The 20082-nt window shown below is 56.2% G+C and overlaps 1 protein-coding gene across 1 annotated transcript; it reads left to right on the top strand.

Moving 5' to 3' along the window:
• The first annotated feature begins 233 nt into the window (after positions 1–233).
• SUN2 (Sad1 and UNC84 domain containing 2) lies at positions 234–18226 on the top strand. The gene is made up of 18 exons (XM_057555945.1): positions 234–374; positions 3245–3401; positions 4336–4538; positions 4919–5056; positions 5746–5841; positions 6194–6287; positions 7340–7410; positions 9442–9569; positions 11205–11459; positions 11910–11987; positions 12469–12512; positions 13095–13260; positions 13605–13826; positions 14173–14257; positions 14644–14759; positions 14892–15059; positions 15440–15532; positions 16501–18226. The coding sequence occupies exons 2-18, from the start codon at positions 3280–3282 to the stop codon at positions 16612–16614; spliced, it is 2193 nt and encodes a 730-aa protein (XP_057411928.1). The 5' UTR covers positions 234–374; positions 3245–3279; the 3' UTR covers positions 16615–18226.
• Positions 18227–20082: the final 1856 nt, after the last annotated feature.

The following is a 20082-nucleotide window of genomic DNA, read 5'->3' on the forward strand; positions in this document are numbered from 1 at the left end:
TGGACTTGCCCCGCCCGCTTGGCCCACGCGGCGGGCGGGGCGAGCCGGGGCCTTTGTGTTCAAACCGCCCAATGGGCAGTGGCAGTGGGCGGTGACGCGGGCGGGGTCTGACCAATGGGCTGCGGTCTGTCAGCGTTGACTGACAGGCGCACACATACACACTCGGCCACGCGCGCGCCGTCCGGCCCCACTTGCGCAGCGCGGTTCTGCGCGGGCCGCATTGTCTGCCAGTCCGCCGTCGGCAGTTCCCCGCGCGTCCTGGGTCCCCGCGCCGACCGCACCTCCCCGGATTCCGACGCGGTAAGGGGGTGCGCCCGGGCGGCGCAGCTGGCCTCGAACGTCCCCGGCCCCGCACGGAGCAGCGGCGGCAGCAGGTAACAGCCGGCCTTGGGCCTCTGGCGGGCGGACGCGCGGGGCGAGGGTGGTGGGCCGGCCTCGCTCCCCTCCCCGCGGGTCCCGGGGCCGGCCTGACCCCGGGGTCATCGTCGGGCTGCACCGGACAGAGCCGAGCTGCCCAGGCCTGGCCCTTCCACTCCGGGCCAAACTGGGCCAGGCTCCAGCCCCGCCCGGCGCACGCCCCTGGACCGGTCGAGAAGGGCCAGCGCTGTGCCAAGGCCGCCGTGACTCATCTCCGCCGCCCGGCCCCCGCCCCCGGGACTGGCCGCTCCACTGGTCAGTCCGGAGGGCGGATGTCTCCGGGCGGGACTTCCCCGGGCCGAACCTCCCCGGTAGGCGGAGAGCGGAGACCCGGCTGTCCCAAAGCGGCCCAGGCCAGTGCCCGCGTTTTCGTGCCAGTCAGGCAGTTTCCAGGGACAGTTCTCTGCTTCTGCCGCCGCCTGTCATAACTCTGGGAATAGGAGGGAGGCCCATTTTGTTCAGTTCTAAGAAAAAAAAAAAAAGAAGAAACCAAACAGGAGGCGGGAGTGTGACTTAGAGCAGAGAGGCAGGGAAGGCGTATGGTTGGTAAAAACAAAAACAAAAACTCCCGCAGGTTTAGCCAGTAGGGAATGAAGGGAGCAAAGAGTTAGCACCTGGAGCGTTTTGCAGGTCCCACGAGAGAATGTAGTATGAAAACGTACCGCGGAGGATGCCCAAGATCTAGGTTAAGTCAGACGACTGGATGGATACTGCCATATAAGTTTGTGATGGGGGTGGGGAAGGGTGGAGCTCAGACAGGATGTGGTTCAGCTCAGAAATGGGAAGGGATGTTTTATTTGAGGGTGTCTTAACCAGACGGGGGTGGAGGCGGGGGGTGTTTATTCTGATATGCAAAAGATTGGAGCTCTGAGAGGCTCACCTCTTGTTTTGTTTTGGAGGACGGGGCCTTGACCTTTTTCATCTTGTGAAACCCAGATTCAATGATAAACTGTTTTGTGATAGCAGAACCCTATGAGAAAGACTAAAAGGTACCCCTGGGAGGGTGCTGACTGCTGATGATTTTCAGCAACCCCCCCTTCCCCCCCACCAAACACACACACACACACACACACCTCCGTCTAAATATTTATTTATATTCTTGCCAGCAGTAGCTTGAGTTCTGTATAAACACATTGCTTTGTTCCTGCCCCGGGCGAAAGCTTCATCAGCTCCTGCAGGGCAGGGTTAAGAGGAGGAGCCTGTGTGAGCATCTGTAGCTTTCAGGTGGGGAGGGCAGTAGTGGGGGCGGAATTACCTTATAAGGCATGGAATATAGAAAAGGATCCAGGCCAACTTCCTGCTGTGGCTACTACCAATCGGTCCTTTAAACACCATCGGCTAAAACCAGGGAAAGATGCCAGGGGGACATCCTACCTGTGAAGACACCAATAAGACCCAAGACATGAGGCTGCTTGTTTTTCAGAAGAGGACTTTGTCGAATTCTTCAACTGTACTAACCAGACCTCCTGTTTTCTGTAGTCTGAGTTGGGATGTGTTAGAGCCTATGTCCACCACACAGCCCAGAGAACTAGTAATTTAAGTATCAACCAGGAATATTGGAAGTGATAAGCCACAAGTACTAGGACCGAAGTATAACAGTGACTTTGTAATACAGGCCGGCAAAGGCACCACGTTCAGAGTGCTCACACTGGTCATCTGAGGTTTTGAATTTGGGTTTCTAGAACTGAAAGGTTTATGAATCCTCCTTGTGTTGTAGAATGCTGCCTTTTGCCAGGTCTTTTCACCTTGGCCTCCTCTGAGTTCTCCCTATCAATTCCAGAGCCTTGGTTTTCCACCGCACGTAGTGACTGGTCTGGCTGGTAGGGACTGAGGGTAATCCCACACTGCCGCTCCACCTGCCTGTTTTGCTAGTTTGTTAACAAATGTAACAGCTCTGTCTGCAGCCTGTTCTGAACATACTGGAGGCTGTAAAAGACTCTAGTTGGGGACACAACAACATATTCCTGAAACAACTTGAAAACTTCCTGGTAGAGTGGAAGGACCCAGGCCCTGCAGCCTGTCAGAGCTGAGCTCAAACTCAGCCACTGTCACTTACAGGCTGGGTGGCTGTGGGCAGGTTACTCATCATTTCAGTGTCCCAGGTTCCCCCCTGTACAATGGGGGTAACGATGCCTTCCTGGATTATAATGGGTGTGTAAGGAGCCGGGTACCTAGGAGGCATTTAACAAAGTATTTTATCGTATCAAGATGCACTGATGTTGCAGCCCAATACTCGCTAATGGGATACGGCATCCGGGCACCATCAGGATGTAGGCAGGGGTTACCGTGGAGAAGTTTTCTGGAGTCACAGTTTGATTGCGGCTCTGAATCAGTGAATACAGCTATGAAGAAAGGAAAGCACGTCCCATCTAAGGGAAACAAGCTAGAACAAGAATAGGCCCAGCTCTAGGGACAGGGCAGCACGGTAAGATGGCTGGGCTGGAGAGCGGGTGCAGGGCAGCAGTGATGGAAGGCATTCATTTAGCACCTGTGGCCTACCTATCAGGTGCCACAGGCTCTGTCTCATGTCAGAGGTTGCAGAAGGCCCAATTCTAGCTCTCACGGACCTCAGCATCCAGTAAACTGAGAATTAGGAAATCCTGTGGAAGGTGCCATGAAAGAGGCTGCCCAAGGCAGAGGGCAGAGGGCAGCAGGGTGGGCGGGGCCGGGAGAATTAATAAATGCCCCATGTCACCCACATCTCAGGCTGTTTCAGTTGAATCCCGGCGGGGGGGCCGGGGGGGATTGGCTGGGAGGCAGTGACTTGTTTCTCCTCCCCTGGCTGAGAACAGCCCCACGCTTCACATGGCATCCTTTCTCTCCCAAGACTCTTCAGGGGAACGGTCCCCTGCCCACCTTATCATGTCTCGAAGAAGCCAGCGCCTAACACGCTACTCCCAGGGTGACGATGACGGCAGCAGCAGCAGCGGAGGGAGCTCGGTGATGGGGAGTCAGAGCGCCCTGTTTAAAGACAGCCCTCTCAGGTAGGGGATCGCCACTCCCAGCCCCACCCCGCTCCGTGGGATCGCACTGACCTGCAGAGCAGATGTCTTGGGCGGTTCACTACGCAGCCTCTTCGTCTTGTGACTTTTGTGGGCAGAGGTCAGATACCCATGTCTGGTCAAAGGGGACATTCGCACCTCTGGGGGTGCCAGGGCCCAGTGCTGTTTCTTCTCTCCATACCGTAAGCCGGGCTGCCGCCCTCATGTTCAGAGAACAGGAAGTGGGGAGAGGCAGCTTCAAGAATAAGCCAGGCCGGAAACCCCAAAACCGAGAGCTGGGCTCACAGGAACCCATTGTGCTGTGGATGGCTCTGCCAGTCTGGCCATCCTCCCCAGACCCACACCCACATCCACATGTGCCACTGTCTGTAGGGCCTCCTCAGGGCCAGCGAAGCAGCTGAGGAGACGAACAAGTCCGAGGGGCACCAGGACGTGAGCTAAGGCAGGCGCCTGCCTCATCCTGCCCCCTTGCAGATGTGAGGCCCAGATGACAGCCCCTGAGGCTTTGACTAGCTCTAGAAGGCCCAGTTGGGTTTGTCTGGGTTTTCAGTGGGTTGTAGAAATTACTAATCCATGAGGAAGCATGAAAAAACACTTTGGCTTTGAAGTTAGAGACCTGGATTTGAATCCTGACTCCATCACTTACTGATGATCTCGCCTAACTGCTTGTGAGATTTAGAGATAATGGGAGCACAGAAAGTACCTGCTTCGAGCGGTAGACAGTCAGCAGTTGGGAGTTGTTAGTTGCCTAGCAACAAGGCTGTGTGTGTGTGTGTGTGTGTGTGCGTGTGCGCGCGCGCGTGCCCCCCCCCCACCCCCTTAGGAGGGCAGAGCGCTGCCTAGAGCGCCGCTTTCGCTTTCCTGGCTGGGCTCACCTGCCAGCTCCCGCCTCTCTCCTCCTGCTGACCTCCCACAGGACCCTGAAGAGGAAATCCAGCAACGTGAAGCGCCTCTCCCCAGTGCCGCAGCTGGGCCCCTCCTCCGACAGGCACACCTCCTACTACAGCGAGTCTGTGGTCAGGGAGTCCTACTTTGGCAGCCCCCGGGCCGCCTCCATCGCTGCCTCTCTCACCAGGAACTCCATCCTCGACGACCAGCCGCATGGTGACCCCTTCTGGAGTGAGTGTCCACAGCCTTTCTCCTGGGCCTGTGCTGCCTCTGGAGATTTATGGTCCAAAATCCCCCTTGGGGGTTTCCTAACCGCTGCTGGGCCAGACAAGGGGCTCCCCACCTTCGGAAACCCTTGGGAGAGCAGCCGAGTGTCTGGACTTCCAGGCCCTTTTAGACGACGGAGTAGCCATGTAGCTGCTCCAGGCCTAGGAGGCGGAGGGGCCGGTCCTAGTCCACCCTCCCTTGACCCAGGGGAGCTCGGGAGGGGCTGAGAGTAGATTCGATCTGCCCATCAGAGCTGCTCCTCAGGGTGTCCCTGCGAGTCCCCCTGGAACGCCCTCCTCGGAGCATCTCTGCCCCAGGAGAACCCCGCGTTCTTCCCTCCTCAGGTGAGGACCTGCGGGTGAGGAGGAGGAGAGGCACAGGTGGCACTGAGAGCAGCAAAGTCAACGGGCTCCCGGAGAACAAGCTCTCCGAGGACTTCCTCGGGTCGTCCTCGGGCTACTCTTCCGAGGATGACTACGTAGGTAGGCGACGTCCTCCCTCCCCAGCCTCGGGGAGGTGCTCCACCGGGTTCCCGGGCTGCTGGGGAGGTGACGGGAAGTAGGGGGAGGCGCCCCGACAGCTCGAGAGAGCACGGTGCCCAGCTGAGCGTGGCTGCTGTGCCACCACGGTACCCTGAACCCAGGCCCGGGTGGCCCGCGTTAACGCTGGGATGCGGTCGCCCGGCCCCATGAGGCCCTGAGCAGCCTGTGGCCAGTTCCCTTATTTGACTCATTTCCAGCAAGTGTTTAACATGGAGATTCACACGCAGGAGGTGCTTGATCCCTTAGTCTAGTTCTGAGGGATTTGAGGGATTGCCGGTGAGGAGAAGGAAGCAGACAAGGAGTCCAAGGGAAATAAAATGTCAGAAATCTAGCACTTTGCTTCATCAGCGTTTACTGGCCTGCTGGCTGCCAGCCTCTGTCACTTGGGGATGTGAAGGAGAATGACACACGGTCTCAGCTCACAGTCTAGAGGAGCAGACAACTGACAGTCTCCATGTCCCAAGGCTCTTAAGAGTGAGGACAGCGGCGGTCCAGTGGTTAGGACTCCGGGGGCGCGGGTTCGATCCCTGGTCGAGGAACTAAGGTCCCGCAGGCCCTGCGGCGCACGGCACCTCCACCCGAGAGAAAAAGAGTGAGGACAACTGGGCGTCTCCTCTCCTCCCCTGCAGGCTACTCGGAGACAGACCAGCAGGGTTCAGGGGCGCGGCTACGGAACGCCGTCTCTCGGGCGGGCTCTCTTTTCTGGATGGTGGTCACTTCTCCAGGTGGGTGCTGGCTGCTCTGTACATGATTGTTTCCATTCTCTGTGGCAGTCACTTTCACCCATCTCTCTGTGGTTGGGTATCCAGCCCGTTAGAAAGAGACTGTAGGGCCGCCGGGGATAGCTCGTTCCGGAATAGTTACTGGGCACCAGGAGCCACGGGAGCACCCTTGCTTGAAAGCTGGACGGAGGGGGTTGGCAGCGCAGGCGGGCGGGATCACAGGACCTGGGTAGCGTGGGACAGGACGGAGGTGCACTGGCAATCAGGGTTGGGGTCGGGGCGGGGAGGACCGCTGGTGGAGACACACAGGCCAGTGGTTCAGGGTGGCACTTAGGCTCGACGGGCCCTCTTCCAGGCCGGCTCTTCGGACTCCTCTACTGGTGGATTGGCACCACCTGGTACCGCCTGACGACAGCTGCCTCCCTCCTCGACGTCTTCGTTTTAACCAGGTGAGCAAGACTGACAAGGAATCAGAAGGCCCCAGGCAGAAGGGGCCAGTAAAGCATCTAAACCTGTAACTGATGGTTTCTCTGAAGGTTTTTGTTTCCCAGTTTACTTGCAGCTTTTATTAGTGAGTGTGGAGTGGACACCCAGAGCCCCTTTTTCTGCCTGACAGTGGACAGGACTTAGAGTCACGTGCAGGGAGTGTTCTGGAACACAGGTTCTTGTTTCTTCTTGGGCATTTCCTTCCAAACACCAGCCTAGCCACTTCTGAGTCTCAGACAAGCCCAGCCTTACTCCTGCTGGCCACGCCTTAGGCTCTAGCCAGCAAGTGGTGTTTCCCAGAACATTCAGCATCCCTCTTGGCCCCCTTGTGATCTGGACCCCCAGTGTTTTCCAAAAGAAGATACTGTCTGACTAAGGAATTACTTTTTTTTTCTTTTGTATTTGCTTGCCTAGAGGACATCTGTCTGTGGAAGTTGTAGGTTATTCAGAGACCCCAGTATTTACTTATTTATTTATTTATTTTATAAATTTATTTTTATTTATTATTTTTGGCTGTGTTGGGTCTTCGTTGCTGCGCGTGGGTTTTCTCTAGTTGTGGCGAGCGGGGGCTACTCTTCGTTGCGGTGTGCGGGTTTCTCATTGCCGTGGCTTCTTTTGTTGCGGAGCACGGGTTCTAGAGCGCAGGCTCAGTAGTTGTGGCGCACAGGCTTAGTTGCTCCGCGGCATGTGGGATCTTCCCGGACCAGAGCTTGAACCCATGTCCCCTGCATTGGCAGGCGGATTCTTAACCGCTGCGCCACCAGGGAAGCCCCCCACCCCAGTATTTATTTTTAATAACATCAATACAATTCAGAGTCAGAATTGTCCCCGTCACTCCAAGCTTTGCAGGTAAAGCATCCAGTCTGGCCCTGGCAAGATGAGAGGCTTGAGGGTGTCCTCTCTAACTCTAGCTCAGCACTCAGGAAAAAATCTCTAGGGAATCCCTGGGGGCATATAGAGGCCCTGGAGCCCTCCTGACGCCTCCGCCTGCCCTCTCTCCCCTCCTGTGGTCCAGGCGCTTCTCATCACTGAAGACGTTCCTGTGGTTCCTCTTGCTGCTGCTGCTTCTGACCGGCCTGACGTATGGTGAGCTCACCCACTGTCACAGGGAGGGGTGGAACGAGAGCTTGTGGAGATGGGGCTGGCGAGCCAGAGGGGCGGGCAGAGTGTGGGCCGAGGCTGGTGCTGAGCAGAAACGAGAAAACTAGAGGGACGGTGATCAAGTACAAAACAGGGAAGGAGGCAGGACGAGGGGGTGGATGGGACCTGCACAGCACCCTGTCTGGCTCTCCTGGGTCCTCAGGTGACCCGTGGCTGAAAGGGGAAATGCTCCGATCCACTGATCTTGTCCTTGGTTTGGGTTGCTACACGGGACTGCCTAGCATGTCTAGAGCATCCTTGCAGCCCCAGGGGCTGGAACATGCCTCAGTACAGGAGTACTGGGGTAAAATGCAGGCACTCTGACACTGTTATTAGCAGTCATTTTCCCTCCTTTCCAAATCAGGAGGTTGTCTGGGTGAGTGAATTATCGTTACATCAAGTTCAGTCTTCAGCTGTCTTTAGGATCAAAACAATGAAGTAGTAAAGAGAAGCAAGAGCACCTTTTTGCACCAAGATACTGAAATACGTGTCATCTGTAAGATGCTCCACGTTGTTCCCGTCTCCATCATTGAACTTTCGTATTTTTTACATAGTTGTAATCATTATGTTTATATATTTTGTGTTCAACTTTTGATTTGACAGTTTTACATGAGTTTCACAACTTCCTATGAGTTGCCCCTGTGGCCCCCAGGCTCAGTTTTACCAATTTATAATTAAAGACCATGCTTTATCATTATTATATTTTTAGAGGTGGTTTTATAGGTTTAGCATCTACTCAAGTTGTATTTCTTTAATTTCTACGAAGGTAGAACATCTTTCCAAGTGTTGATTCCCTTGTTGCCTGTTACAAGAACAGCTTGTTCCTATCCAGTGGAAACTGGGCATTGCCCTTAAAATAATAATGACCTTTTATAATCTTACAGTATTTTGTTCAGGAAGCACATTCCCTCGTGTTATCTCAGTTTGTTTCACCATCCCCATGTGGGGTTGGTGGAGCTGAGGTTCTCATGGCGTCATGAGATGCATACGGAAAGTCTGAAAGGCGGAGGGGTGGAGTGACCAGCTCCAGGAGGGCAGTAAGTGAAGGCCTGTCCGGAGGGTCTGACTTAAAGTCTGGTGGTCACGTGCTTCCCGTTGCACCTGCTCGAGGCCAACAATTGAGTGGCAAGTGTGGCATCTTACCAGGGTGGAGACCCCACAGCCAATATGGCTTTTTCAGGCGCTGTCAGCCCCACGCATACATGTACACGCACGCACATGGCACGTGCATAGCTCAGGAGTAAACACATCACAAACAGGTAGCCCCTAAAGCAGGATGCACATGTCTCTGTGTGGCGGCAGCCTTGTGCTCTGTTCTGGGGCAGCAGGCAGCCTCTCTTAGCAGGTAGATTCTCTTTCAGTGATTCTCAACCATGGCAGCCCATTAGAGTCACCCGGGGAGCTTTTATTTATTTATTTATATTTATTTATTGGGGCCATGCTGCACGGTTTGTGGGATTTTACTTCCCCAACCAGGGACTGAACCCACACCCTCGGCATTGAGAGCTCGGAGTCCTAACCACTGGACCACCAGGGAATTCCCACCTGGGGAGCTTTTAAAACTCCTTATGGAGGGATCCCCCAGGCCCACGAACTCACTCTGGAGGGCGGGGCCAGACACTGACTGTTTCAAAAGCTCCATGGGTGATTCTGATGTACGGTCTGGACTGAGGACCACCGTCAGGGCCTCTGGGTTCTACCATTGGATCATCCCCAACTTATGATAGCCGTTTCCTCCAAGCTTTGCCACCTATGGAAAAATGAGGATTCCTGAGGGGACGAGAGGATGCGTACACTCTGGGATTGTCGGGGGGAGGCTGCTGCCTCAGAGAGTGGCGGGAACCGCCACCCCTCGCACCGCCTTTGGCCGGGGCAAGGCTCCCGCGAGTGAGACGGGCTGCGGGTGAGCGCTGCTCACGAGGCTGCCGTCCGCGCTGTGGCCCCGGCCCGGGTAACTGCCCTCTCCTCTGTGTGCAGGCGCGTGGTATTGCTACCCCTTCGGGCTGCAGACGTTGCACCCCGCCGTGGCTTCCTGGTGGGCCTCGAAGGGCAGCGGCGGGCAGCGTGCGGTGTGGGCTTCCAGAGACTCGTCCCCACATTTCCAGGTGAGCATCTGAGGGTCGCAGGCACCCACCTCGGCCTGCATTTGCCATTGAAGTCCCCGCCCTTCTTCCTCACACACACAGCTGAAGAGGTGCTGCCAGGATACCTTTCTCTACTGTTTGTGGTGCAGGTGTTGGGATGTTTTGCCTGTGCTTAAATATGACTCAAAACTGCCCAAAAGTTAGTTGCCATCCTAAGAAGCACGGAACACAGAAGGAAAAGGAATAAGACAAATTGTCTTGCCTACTTTGTTCCTTTTCAGTACAATTTCACGAATCTTTACTGAGTACCTTCTGTGAGTCAGGTAATATCCTGTTCTGTTATCTATTACCATAGATAAACCACCCCCAAAATCAGTGCCTTAAAAATACCAGCACTGGGGAATTCCCTGGTGGTCCAGTGGTTAGGACTCGGCACTCTCACTGCCATGGCCAGGGTCAACCCCTGGTCAGGGAACTAAGGTCCTGCAAGCTGTGCGGTGTAGCAAAAAAAAAAAAAGTATAGCATTGGATTAGCTCATGAGCCTGCAGGTCCTCTGGGTGGCTTTTCTGGTCTGAGCAAGGACAGCTGATCTTGGCTGGGCCCCCTCGCGTGTCTGCAGGTGGGTCAGCAGGGGCGGCTGGTCTAGGCCTGGGCTGGGCAGGTTGTACCTTTGCTGTCCAGCAGGTAGCCTCGGCTTGTTCTCATAGCGGCCGGGCAGGGTTCCAGGAGAGTGGAATCATGCCAGACCTTGAGGACTAGATTCAGAACTAGCATACTGTCACTTCTGCCACATTCTGTTGACTGAAGCAAATCTCAGAGCCAGGCCAGATTCAAGGAGGGGGAGATAGACCCCACCTCTCCATGGAAGCACCTGTGAAGCCACATTGCAGAGGGCGCAGATGCTGGGAGGAGGGCAGGACAGTGGCCATTTTTGCAACCTGCCAGAGGCTAAAGATGGATCCGGCCCAGGCCCTGCCCTCAAGAGGTCTGCAGTCCAGTGGGGGGTGATGAGCGCACAAACAACCGGAGTGTGTATGTGCAGGTCCCGGGGTCTACGATGAAAATGTAAAACTCTTTGTCCTCTAATTATAGTTATTTGAACTTTGCTTGCATCCTGCTGAATTTAATTTGCTATCACATTTTTAACCATTTATTTTGGTAGATATTACTTTCCTGACCCTGATTTTATTATTTCACAAAATAATGATGTCTTCTGGCATCTTTAACTTTTTTTTTAATCACTAGTATCAATTTCAGGACCACCTTTTCTGTAAAACGGGGGAAGTAAAGAATGACATATCTTTGTATTTACTTTCATCTGCATAAAGACACTAATAAAAATAGTTGCCTGGTTTGGGAAGGGTTGGTGGTGAGGGCTCTGGGTGGTTGGGGCAGAGGTTAGGAGCATCAGTTTTTGCTGTTTGTTTGCTTGCTTTTTGAGTCACGCAAATACTGCCTAGTTTAAAAATGGAATTTTTGAAAGTCAGAAGCCTAACCTCTGTACTCAGTAGGCTCGTGCCTTTTAATTGACAGTCGACAGACTGTGTTTTATAATTTCATTTGGGTGTGTCTGGGATTCTCTTCCGTTCCTCTTTAGGAAGCACTGTTGTCATAAGTCCCTAACCTCTGTGGCTTTTCCCTCCCCATCCTGCCAGGCTGAGCAGCGCATTCTGTCCCGGGTACACTCTCTGGAGCGGCGCCTGGAAGCTCTTGCTGCCGAATTTTCCTCCAGCTGGCAGAAGGAGGCCATGCGGCTGGAACGCTTGGAGCTGCGGCAGGGGGCTGGAGGGCAGGGGGGCAGCGGCAGCCTGAGCCACGAGGACACCCTGGCGCTCCTGGAGGGGCTGGTGAGCCGCCGCGAGGCTGCCCTGAAGGAGGACTTCCGCAGGGACACCACTGCTCAGATCCAGGTCGGGGAGGGGAGCTGAGGGGCCCGTGTGGGTGACCCCCTGGGTGTGTGGGGTGGAGGGGGCGAGGCCCTGCACCCTGACATGAGGGAGACAGCAGTGAGTCATTCAGGGTCAGACGGCTCTACCACTTGGCAATTACCTTCTCTAAGACTTAGCGTCCTCCTCTTTAAAACGGAGACTCTCCTGTCTGCCCTGCCCCTGGTTGTGAGAACATGAGATTGTAGTGCGCCTGGCACGATGCCCAGGTAGGTGTGGCACACCACGCAGGTGTGCAGTAAAGACCAAGAGGAGTCTTGCGTGTTTCCAAGAAGCACTGTAGCAGAAAGGCCAGGAGCTGAAGTTTGCAATCAAACAGGCCTGGCTCGAATTCCGGTTACACCACTTACTGGTTGTAAGCGGCCTCTGAGCACGACTCAGTAAAATCCTTAGCCTCTCTCCTATGCCTGATAGGAAGAACTGGTCACCCTGAGAGCAGAGCATCAGCAGGACTCAGAAGACCTCTTCAAGAAGATTGTCCAGGCCTCACAGGTTGATGGGCTTGGGGGCACTTGGAGCCTACGGTGGGGCGCTGATCGAATTCATCATCTGTTCTTGGGCTCAGAGAGACACCTTGGCCCCTAAGGGTCTGCTTAGATGCAAAATGGGGAGAAGGGTGTGTAGTCTCCTGACTTCTGCTTGAACTGAATCCACCTGGGCTGGAACACTCTGCAGAGACGCCCTGGGATCAGGCCTGAGGACAGGAAGGGCTACTTTCAAGTGGCCTGTTGTGCTGGGTATACATGCTGAATGAACGAGTGAACGGGTGAACGCCTAAGCACGATAGATATGGGGCGAGACTCCCATAAGGACCTCAACCAGGAGGCCAGTTTGACATTTGCTAGATCAGTCAGGAGGCCCTGGGGTGGGGATGTGGTTAAGCAAAGACCCCAAAGGGAACAGATCCTGCTCTGGGAGACTGACTGCTGTGAGCCTGACATTTCTTGTATTGGTCCCTTCTTTCTGCTTATAGGAGTCCGAGGCTCGACTCCAGGAGCTGAAGTCTGAGTGGCAAAGGTAACGCGCACTGCCATCTGTCCTAGGCCTGCTCAGCCTCAACCTCCCCATTCCCACCCCCAGCTAGGACTGGGCAGCAGAGCCCCGGAGCAGAATTCTGATTGTGTCCCAAGCAGAGAGGGAGATGGCTGAAACCTAGCTCAGGATCACCTGCTCAGAGCCTGTCCTTGAGGTGCAGTGGAGGTCCGGCAGGGGTTGCAGGCCTTGCAAGAGAATTGGGATTCATGGGTTCATTTATAGACTTACCATCTTTTGTGTACAACCTCATGCCGGCTGCCTTCCCATGCCCCAGATATCTGTACTTGTGGAGGATGTGAGAGCTGAGGCAGAGTGAATTATGGATCTGGGCTTAGAAGGGAAACGGGATACTGTAATATTAGCTCCTTGGGATATGCAAGCCAAGTCATAGGCACTGGAGCTATGTTCTACAGCCAGAAGCTCCAAGAGTGAGCCTTGCACTCACCAGTGAGTGGTGGGCACACACTTATATCAGGTGCCAGCTAGGGGATCCTCTTGTTCTCCTCAGCATAGCCTTACCCCTCACCAGAGATCCAAGGCTTACTCTTCTCTCTCTGGGAGTAGGATGACCCAGGAGTCCTTTCGGGAGAGTTCCATGAAGGAGCTGGGGCGGCTGGGGGTCCAGCTGGAAGGCCTGCGGCAGGAACTGGCAGCCCTGACCCTGAAGCAGAGGTCGGTGGAGGACCAAGTGGGCCTGCTGCCCCAGCAGCTCCAGGCTGTGCGGGACGACGTGAGTTGGAACCGTCCACGTCCCTTGCTGAATACCCCTCCTCTGAGACAGTCCTAGCAGTCTGCAAGGCAAAGAGCCTCTTGCCCCCTGCTCTGGACTCGGCACAGATGCTGGCTTTCTTTGACAGAAGTTCTTCCTGTTTTCTCATTGATAACATGAAGGGTTGTTCATAACTCTTTCCTCCTTGTGGCCTGAGCAGGCACGTGCTGGCCCTCCCCTCGCAGGCCTGTCCTCGCTCCCTGTCCCCTCTACCCAAGCCAGGCGCCACCCCACCCTGGCCAGGGCTCTGCTGTGGCAGCTTCCGCTGTGAGCCTCCCAGAGTGAGACCATTTTTTGGTCCCTAGGTGGAGTCTCAGTTCCCTGCCTGGGTCAGTCAGTTCCTTCTTCGAGGTGGGGGAACCCGCACTGGGCTCCTCCAGCGAGAGGAGATGCAAGCTCAGCTGCAGGAGCTGGAGAGCAAGATCCTTGCGCACGTGGCCAAGATGCAGGGCAAGTCAGCGAGGGAGGCCGTGGCCAGCCTGGGGCTGACGCTGCAGGAGGAGGGCGTGATTGGGGTGACAGAGGAGGTGAGGACTGCATGCCCCTGGACACCCCCACCCCCCGCAATGGCTAATCCACCCAACACACACGCACTGCTTTCCTCCCTGGGAGCCACAGAGCTGCACAGTCCCACACTGCCAGCGCCCTGGCCTGTTCTATGACCTAAGTGACACCCAGGAGGCTCCGATGTTTGCTTTGGGGCCGGTGTGGAAGGGGGGAGGTGTATGCCTGAGCAAGCGGCACGTGTCTGTACAGCAGCATGGTGCAGGCACGGGAGGGCTGAGTCCAGGGGTTCCTGGCCCCTAACAGTGGGGCCACGGAGGTGGACGAGTCTGCTTCCCATCACAGCTGCTCGGGGCGCCTGTGTTTTAGCAGGTGCACCGTATTGTAAAGCAGGCTCTGAAGCGCTACAGCGAGGACCGCATCGGGATGGTGGACTATGCTCTGGAGTCGGGCGGTGCGTACACCTCTTCTCCCTTTGCTGGGCCCCTTTCCCTACCCTGGCGGGCCCCCTGGCATCTGCTAGGGTAGCTGTGGTGTTAGGCAAGCAGGGCTTGAGGTCAGCAGAACTCACCCAACCCAGAACTCACAACAAAGGCGAGTGACTGCGTGGGAGAAGCCGGGATGTGCTGAGCACCGTCCTTGGCCGGGGAGAGGCGGGCGATGCTTACAGCTGCTCTGGGGTCTGGGTTAGGTGTGAAGACTGGTCCTCAGAGAGGGGACGGGCAATAATAGTCCCTGCTGGGGTTCCCTTGGCTGGCGAGCTAAGCTGGTTGTGTGGGTCTCCCTCCCCTGCTGGAGTCCGGCCCCAGGCGCCCACCCTGCCTTTCTTTCCTGTCTCAGGGGCCAGCGTTATCAGTACCCGATGTTCCGAGACCTACGAGACCAAGACGGCCCTCCTCAGCCTCTTCGGCATCCCCCTGTGGTACCAATCCCAGTCTCCCCGCGTCATTCTCCAGGTGGGGGCCCTGAGCACACTGAGTCACCTGCGTAGCTGGGTGACTGTCCCCTCCCGGGTCACTGAGAGCTGCGCTCAGGGCGGGCTGTCTTCGTCACCTGCCATGCGCTGACCCGACGTTCTTCCCCTCCAGCCAGACGTGCACCCAGGCAACTGCTGGGCCTTCCAGGGGCCCCAGGGCTTTGCTGTGGTTCGCCTTTCTGCCCGCATCCGCCCCACTGCTGTCACCTTAGAGCATGTGCCCAAATCCTTGTCACCCAACAGCACCATCTCCAGTGCCCCCAAGGACTTTGCCATCTTTGTGAGTATCCCACCTGGGGGCTAGAGGGGCTGTAAGAGGGCCCTGTGGGTCTCTATTGAGGATAGAGTTGGGATCGTTCTTTGGTTGAGGGGAAGGGAATAGATATGGAAGAGACGGCGCCAAGGTAGGAAACGGCACTTTGGTCTCAGTTACCTCAGGCTGCGGAGGAAGAAACGGCGGCCTAAGGAGTTAAGTGACTTGTCACAGATCACACAGCGGCCCTGTGTCCAGAGCTCAGGCCCCCTGCAGTCCCTGAGGAGGCTGGTGCCTGCCCCACCGGGTGGGAGGGGACCCGTGGGGAAACGGGAGGGAAGGCCTTCCTCCCTGGGGGCCCGTGTGTAAGAGCAGGATCTTCCCTCCATCCTTTGCTCTCTTTTCAGGGTTTCGATGAAGACCTGCAGCAGGAGGGGACGCTCCTTGGCCAGTTCACCTACGACCAGGATGGGGACCCCATTCAGACGTTTTATCTTCAGGTATGGGATTCTGTTCTGCTGGCAGAGGAGGCATATATATGTACTTACCCATCCATTCAGCAGATGTTTTCTGAGTACTTGTCCTGTGCCAGGCACTGGGGGTTCCAAGTGAGAAGTCACAGCCCAGCCCACCCACAGCTCTAGGTACGGACCAGAGACCACTGTCCACGTGGCGTGGGAGAGGCGCCAAGTGCACATCAGCGCAGGGGAGGGGCCCTCCCGGATGGGGAGTGCTGGGGAAGCTGCCTGCAGAGAGCAGGTACCTGAGTGAATGTGGCCCAGCTGGGCCTCACACAGAGCAGCGTGGCTGGGCCACTGCTGGGGGCCTCCTGCCTCAACTTGAGTGGGCATCGGTCTCCTAGGCCTTTGGTAGAGATAGATCCCCAGTCTCCAGCCCAGGTGAGTCTCTGGTAGGTGGCCTGAGAGCCACACCAGGGGAGTCCTAGTGTGAGGAAGTGGGTGAGGTGGAGAAGGGACAGAGGAGGGGAAGAGAGGCAGGCGTGGCTACCAGGCCAGAGAATTTCAGCCCTCAGCTGAAAATGAGCATACAACACAGAGGACTGATGGGAACTTAAGAAATTTTGCTTAATTCACAGTGAAGGAATTCTTTTTCAACAGCGACATACATCAAACTCTCCATAAAGGTAGTTCTGTTCATGGTCAAAAAGAGCTCCTGTGAGTTTTTCCCAGTTTGAGATGAATCATGCTGGGGCTCGGTTACAAGGCTATTTTTACGTGGCTGTGGGCTGGGCCTGGCGCAGCCTTACATGCGTTGGCAGCCCCTGTGGGACCTCTGAAGCCTGTGGGGCTCCTTAGCCCACCAGCTGGCCACTCTGTGTTCCAGGGTCTGAAGACAGGAGCTTTGAAGTCCGGTTCTCTACAGAGGCCCCGGGGAGGGGGCGTCTGGCCCTAGGTGTGGCTGTCTCCCCTCCGGTCTGAGGACTCTCACCCCTGCCTTCTCTCCTCAGGGCCCTAAAATGGCCACGTACCAGGTGGTGGAGCTGCGGATCTTGACTAACTGGGGCCACCCCGAGTACACCTGCATCTACCGCTTCAGGGTGCATGGGGAACCCGCCCCCTAGGCCTTCTCTGTGCTGCCGCCGCCGCCAGCGGGGAGGCCAGCTCCTCTCAGCACGTGCCCCCTGCTCTGGGGGTAGCTGCGCAGCACCCCCCTCTTCCCCCGCACGCTTGAAGCGCACTGACTTCCAGGAGCAAGAAAGAAGAGCCCCTGGCCCAGTGGAGATGAGAAGGAACACGCAGGCTCTTCCTGAGCGGCGGGTGGCTCGAGCGGTCAGCAGGCTCCGGCGTCCCTTTTCCTTCTTTGTTGTTCTCTGCGTGCCGGGCACCGGGCGTCTTTTTCTCCCTCCTGCGAGGGTGTATATATGTAGCATGTTGTGGGAAATCAAGGCAGGGAGAGACGGGATGAGTGCTCATGTTCCGGCAAAGGTGGACGAGACCTGCCTGCCCCTTGCCCATGTGCGGGGCTGGCACCCAGGGCGCTGCATAAATGAAGCAGGTGCCAAAGCTGTGGGTGAGACAGGCTAGGGCCTGGGGCAGCTGAGCTGTGCCCCCTCCCTAGGCAAGAGAAGTGAGGTCCTCTGGGAGGAGGGTGCAGGCTGGGACTGGTCCCCAGGCAGGAAGCTCCTGGGAGAAGGCAGCTGGGCTCCTCCAGAAAGCTAGTGCCGTCAGCCTAGGCCCACAGCATTCCTGAAGGGCTTCTATATACACTGTATTTGTCCTGGGTCAGGGTGGGCCATGGGGCTTCTTGTACCCTGGAGGGCCTGGCTCCTGGGAGCCTGAGGGTTACTGCTTCTGTGGCCCTGTAGGAGTCCCCTCTGCTGGGGACAGTAGTTGCTTTCTCTCCCCTGATGCTGGGACTGGGGCCCACTCTGCTCCCCACTCCTGCTAGGGCCTACCTGTGCCCCAGCACAAGCTTGCTGCATTCCCCCAGGGTGCCCAGACCTGTCCTTCGAGGCCATAAACATCTGGGGTCAACTAGCAGTGTTCAGGGGACTCCCTGGGCTCTTGTGGTGGCCCAGCGATAACAATGACAGTGACACTCAGGGTGCCACGGTGGGAGGAGGTCTGTCTGCACTGTTGGCCCTACCCCACCCCTATCAGGCCGCTGATGTAAGAGGCCCCCTAACCCTAAGCCACTCCCGGGGGCGCTCTCAGCTCTTGCTCAATTCTGTTTCTATTCTGACTCATTTTCTATGGGGGACAGTCAGGGGTGGGGGGCTGGGTTAGGAGGGGGGGGGCCGAGGTGGGAGCTTTTGGACCCAGCAGGCCCTGCTCTATTATGTATGTATTTTTCAAGGTCTGTTTTTTAACTGAAAAGCTAAGGGCTTGATTCCTAGCCCCGTTCTGTGGGGCCTCGGGTGAGTTCAGGTCCTTGTAACCTGGCTGCCAAGAAGGGCTTGGGGCACTGGTTCCAACTCTGTGGTTCGTTCCGGCCCGTGGGGAGGTGGCAGGAAAGGCTGCTGTGCAGGTGGGCGCCCTGCATGGAGAACGGAGCTGGAACGAAGGCGAGGCCCCGGCCATCCTGTGATCGGTCCTCTGGCACTGGCCCTGCCTCCAGACAACCAGGTTTTGTTTTGCGCTCTCCTGTCACAAATGCTGCACTATTGGTTCTTAATTTTGTATCTCCAGATTCTAATTTATGCCTATGCAAAAAATAAATTATGCCCAGGATTAGCGGAGTGTGTGGTTTTTATCTGGCCATTGCACGGGACCCTGCTCTTGGGAAAAAGAGAAAGAATTCTTAGCCAAAACATTGCCCCAAAGGCTTCCTCCCAAGCTTTAGAAACTCAGGCTTCTTGGCTAAAACTCAGCTGTGATGGGAGATGGGACCTGAGGCAGGCCCTGTGCCTGTGACTCTGGGCTCAAGGGCTGGTGGGAGAAAGTGAGTGGCTTTATTAGCCATCACTGATGTCCCACTGTGAAGCAGGAGGCTTGTCCTGCGTCTCTCAGTGCCACTGGAGCAGAGGGTAGAAATTACCCACTTCACTACTGAGCTTGTCCGCAGTCAGTGCCGCAGTCCCCCTCCGTGGGAATTAAACCCTTGTCCCTTGTACCTGTGTTGGGATGGCACGAGGCGGGTCCCCTGAAGAGCCAGAATCTTGCCAGTTCCAGGGAGCAGGTCCTGGCCCTTCCCTGCAAATATCTCCCCAGATTCAGTGCCTCCAACGAGCAGCTCCAAGGGCCGGGGGTGGTTGCCCAGCTGGACTCAACACACGCCTCTCCTCCTGACCGTGGCACCTGGCCCAGGGATGCGCCCCACCGCGGCTGAGAAAATAAAGGCAGGAACAGGTCAGTAGGCAGGAGTCGGGGGATAAGCCGCCACAGGAGACGGTGCTGGGTGGAATGCAAAGCCAGGCCCGAGGCTTCGGGCCAGTTACTCAAGCCCTCAGCTCGCTCTCTGCACGAGGAAACAGCTAGTCCTATGGCTCGCCCCTCAGCAACTGCTCGCTTCATCACCTCCTGTTTCATTCACACTTGCACTGCATTTAGCACCAGTTTTCAACAAAGGTGACATCCCTGAGCGGCATTAGTAAACGCATCCCTGGAACCTACCACATACCGTCAGGGCTCAGGGCCTCTGTTCGTGCCCTCTGGGGCCTGTCTGCACACGTCCAAATCTTCAGAGGCCCTCACGGCACAACCCTCACACCGTCTTTTCTGTGGTCCGTCCCGTGACCCCAATCAAACCTGCGCTTCCCCTGCACCACGGCACATTCCTGTGACCTTATTCTGTGCTGGGGAGGCCAATGAGCCAGAACAGTGGGCCTGGCTGAATTAAAGATGCCACACACGTTAGCTGCGTTACAAAAGGGTCAGGATTTGCCATTTGAGGTGACTGGATTAACAACTTTATTCTTCATCAACAACAAAAGGGCTGGTGTTTTGTTCCAAATAGATAGTTGGTAGGGCTGAGGCCCATATGGGACCTTTGTAGTCCCAGCTAACGACAATAAAATGCTGTAGTCAGCCCCCTGGCTAGCAGGTGTGGGCCGGGTGACCACAGAGATCAGACTGACCTGAGTGTTTGAAGGCAGAGGCCAGGGTGGAGGCCACAGCTTCAAAATGTAAAGGAAGTGGTTATGCTCACAGCGGCAGGAGAGTTCCAACAAAATGTGGTTCTGCCTGTTCCAAGGTCCCCCATGGCCAAGTCCTGTGGAAACACCAATTCCACAGCACCCACCATGGGGACGGAGAGCACGGGGTGCTGCTCAACGCTGGAACTCCTATTACAAAGGCACCACTGGGCAACGGCCCCTGTAAGCAGAACCAGAGTCAAAACGCAAGAGGGAAACAGCCAGCAGACAATGGAACTAGGCCAGGCTGAAGGACACGCTGGAGTGGGTGACCGGAGTGACTGGGGGCTGGGGGCACTGCTCCCCTGAGCTCCAGTGTCCTTAACCAGAAAAACGTAACTACCACCACCTCCCTCATAGGTGGTAGCTGCGAACATCAAAGAACATGAAGCGAGGGAAATGCCTGGCACAGTCCCAGCTACACAGCAGAGACGTGTCCATGCCACCTTTCTCCTT

Source organism: Balaenoptera acutorostrata, chromosome 11 (assembly GCF_949987535.1).
Source record: "Balaenoptera acutorostrata chromosome 11, mBalAcu1.1, whole genome shotgun sequence".
Lineage (NCBI taxonomy): Eukaryota > Metazoa > Chordata > Mammalia > Artiodactyla > Balaenopteridae > Balaenoptera > Balaenoptera acutorostrata.

Coding starts and splice junctions, on each gene's coding strand:
- SUN2 (XM_057555945.1), top strand. CDS start 3,280: ATGTCTCGAAGAAGCCAGCGCCTAACACGCTACTCCCAGGGTGACGAT. Junction 5,057..5,745: donor TTCCGAGGATGACTACGTAG/GTAGGCGACGTC, acceptor CCTCCCCTGCAG/GCTACTCGGAGACAGACCAG. Junction 15,060..15,439: donor CCAAGGACTTTGCCATCTTT/GTGAGTATCCCA, acceptor CTCTCTTTTCAG/GGTTTCGATGAAGACCTGCA.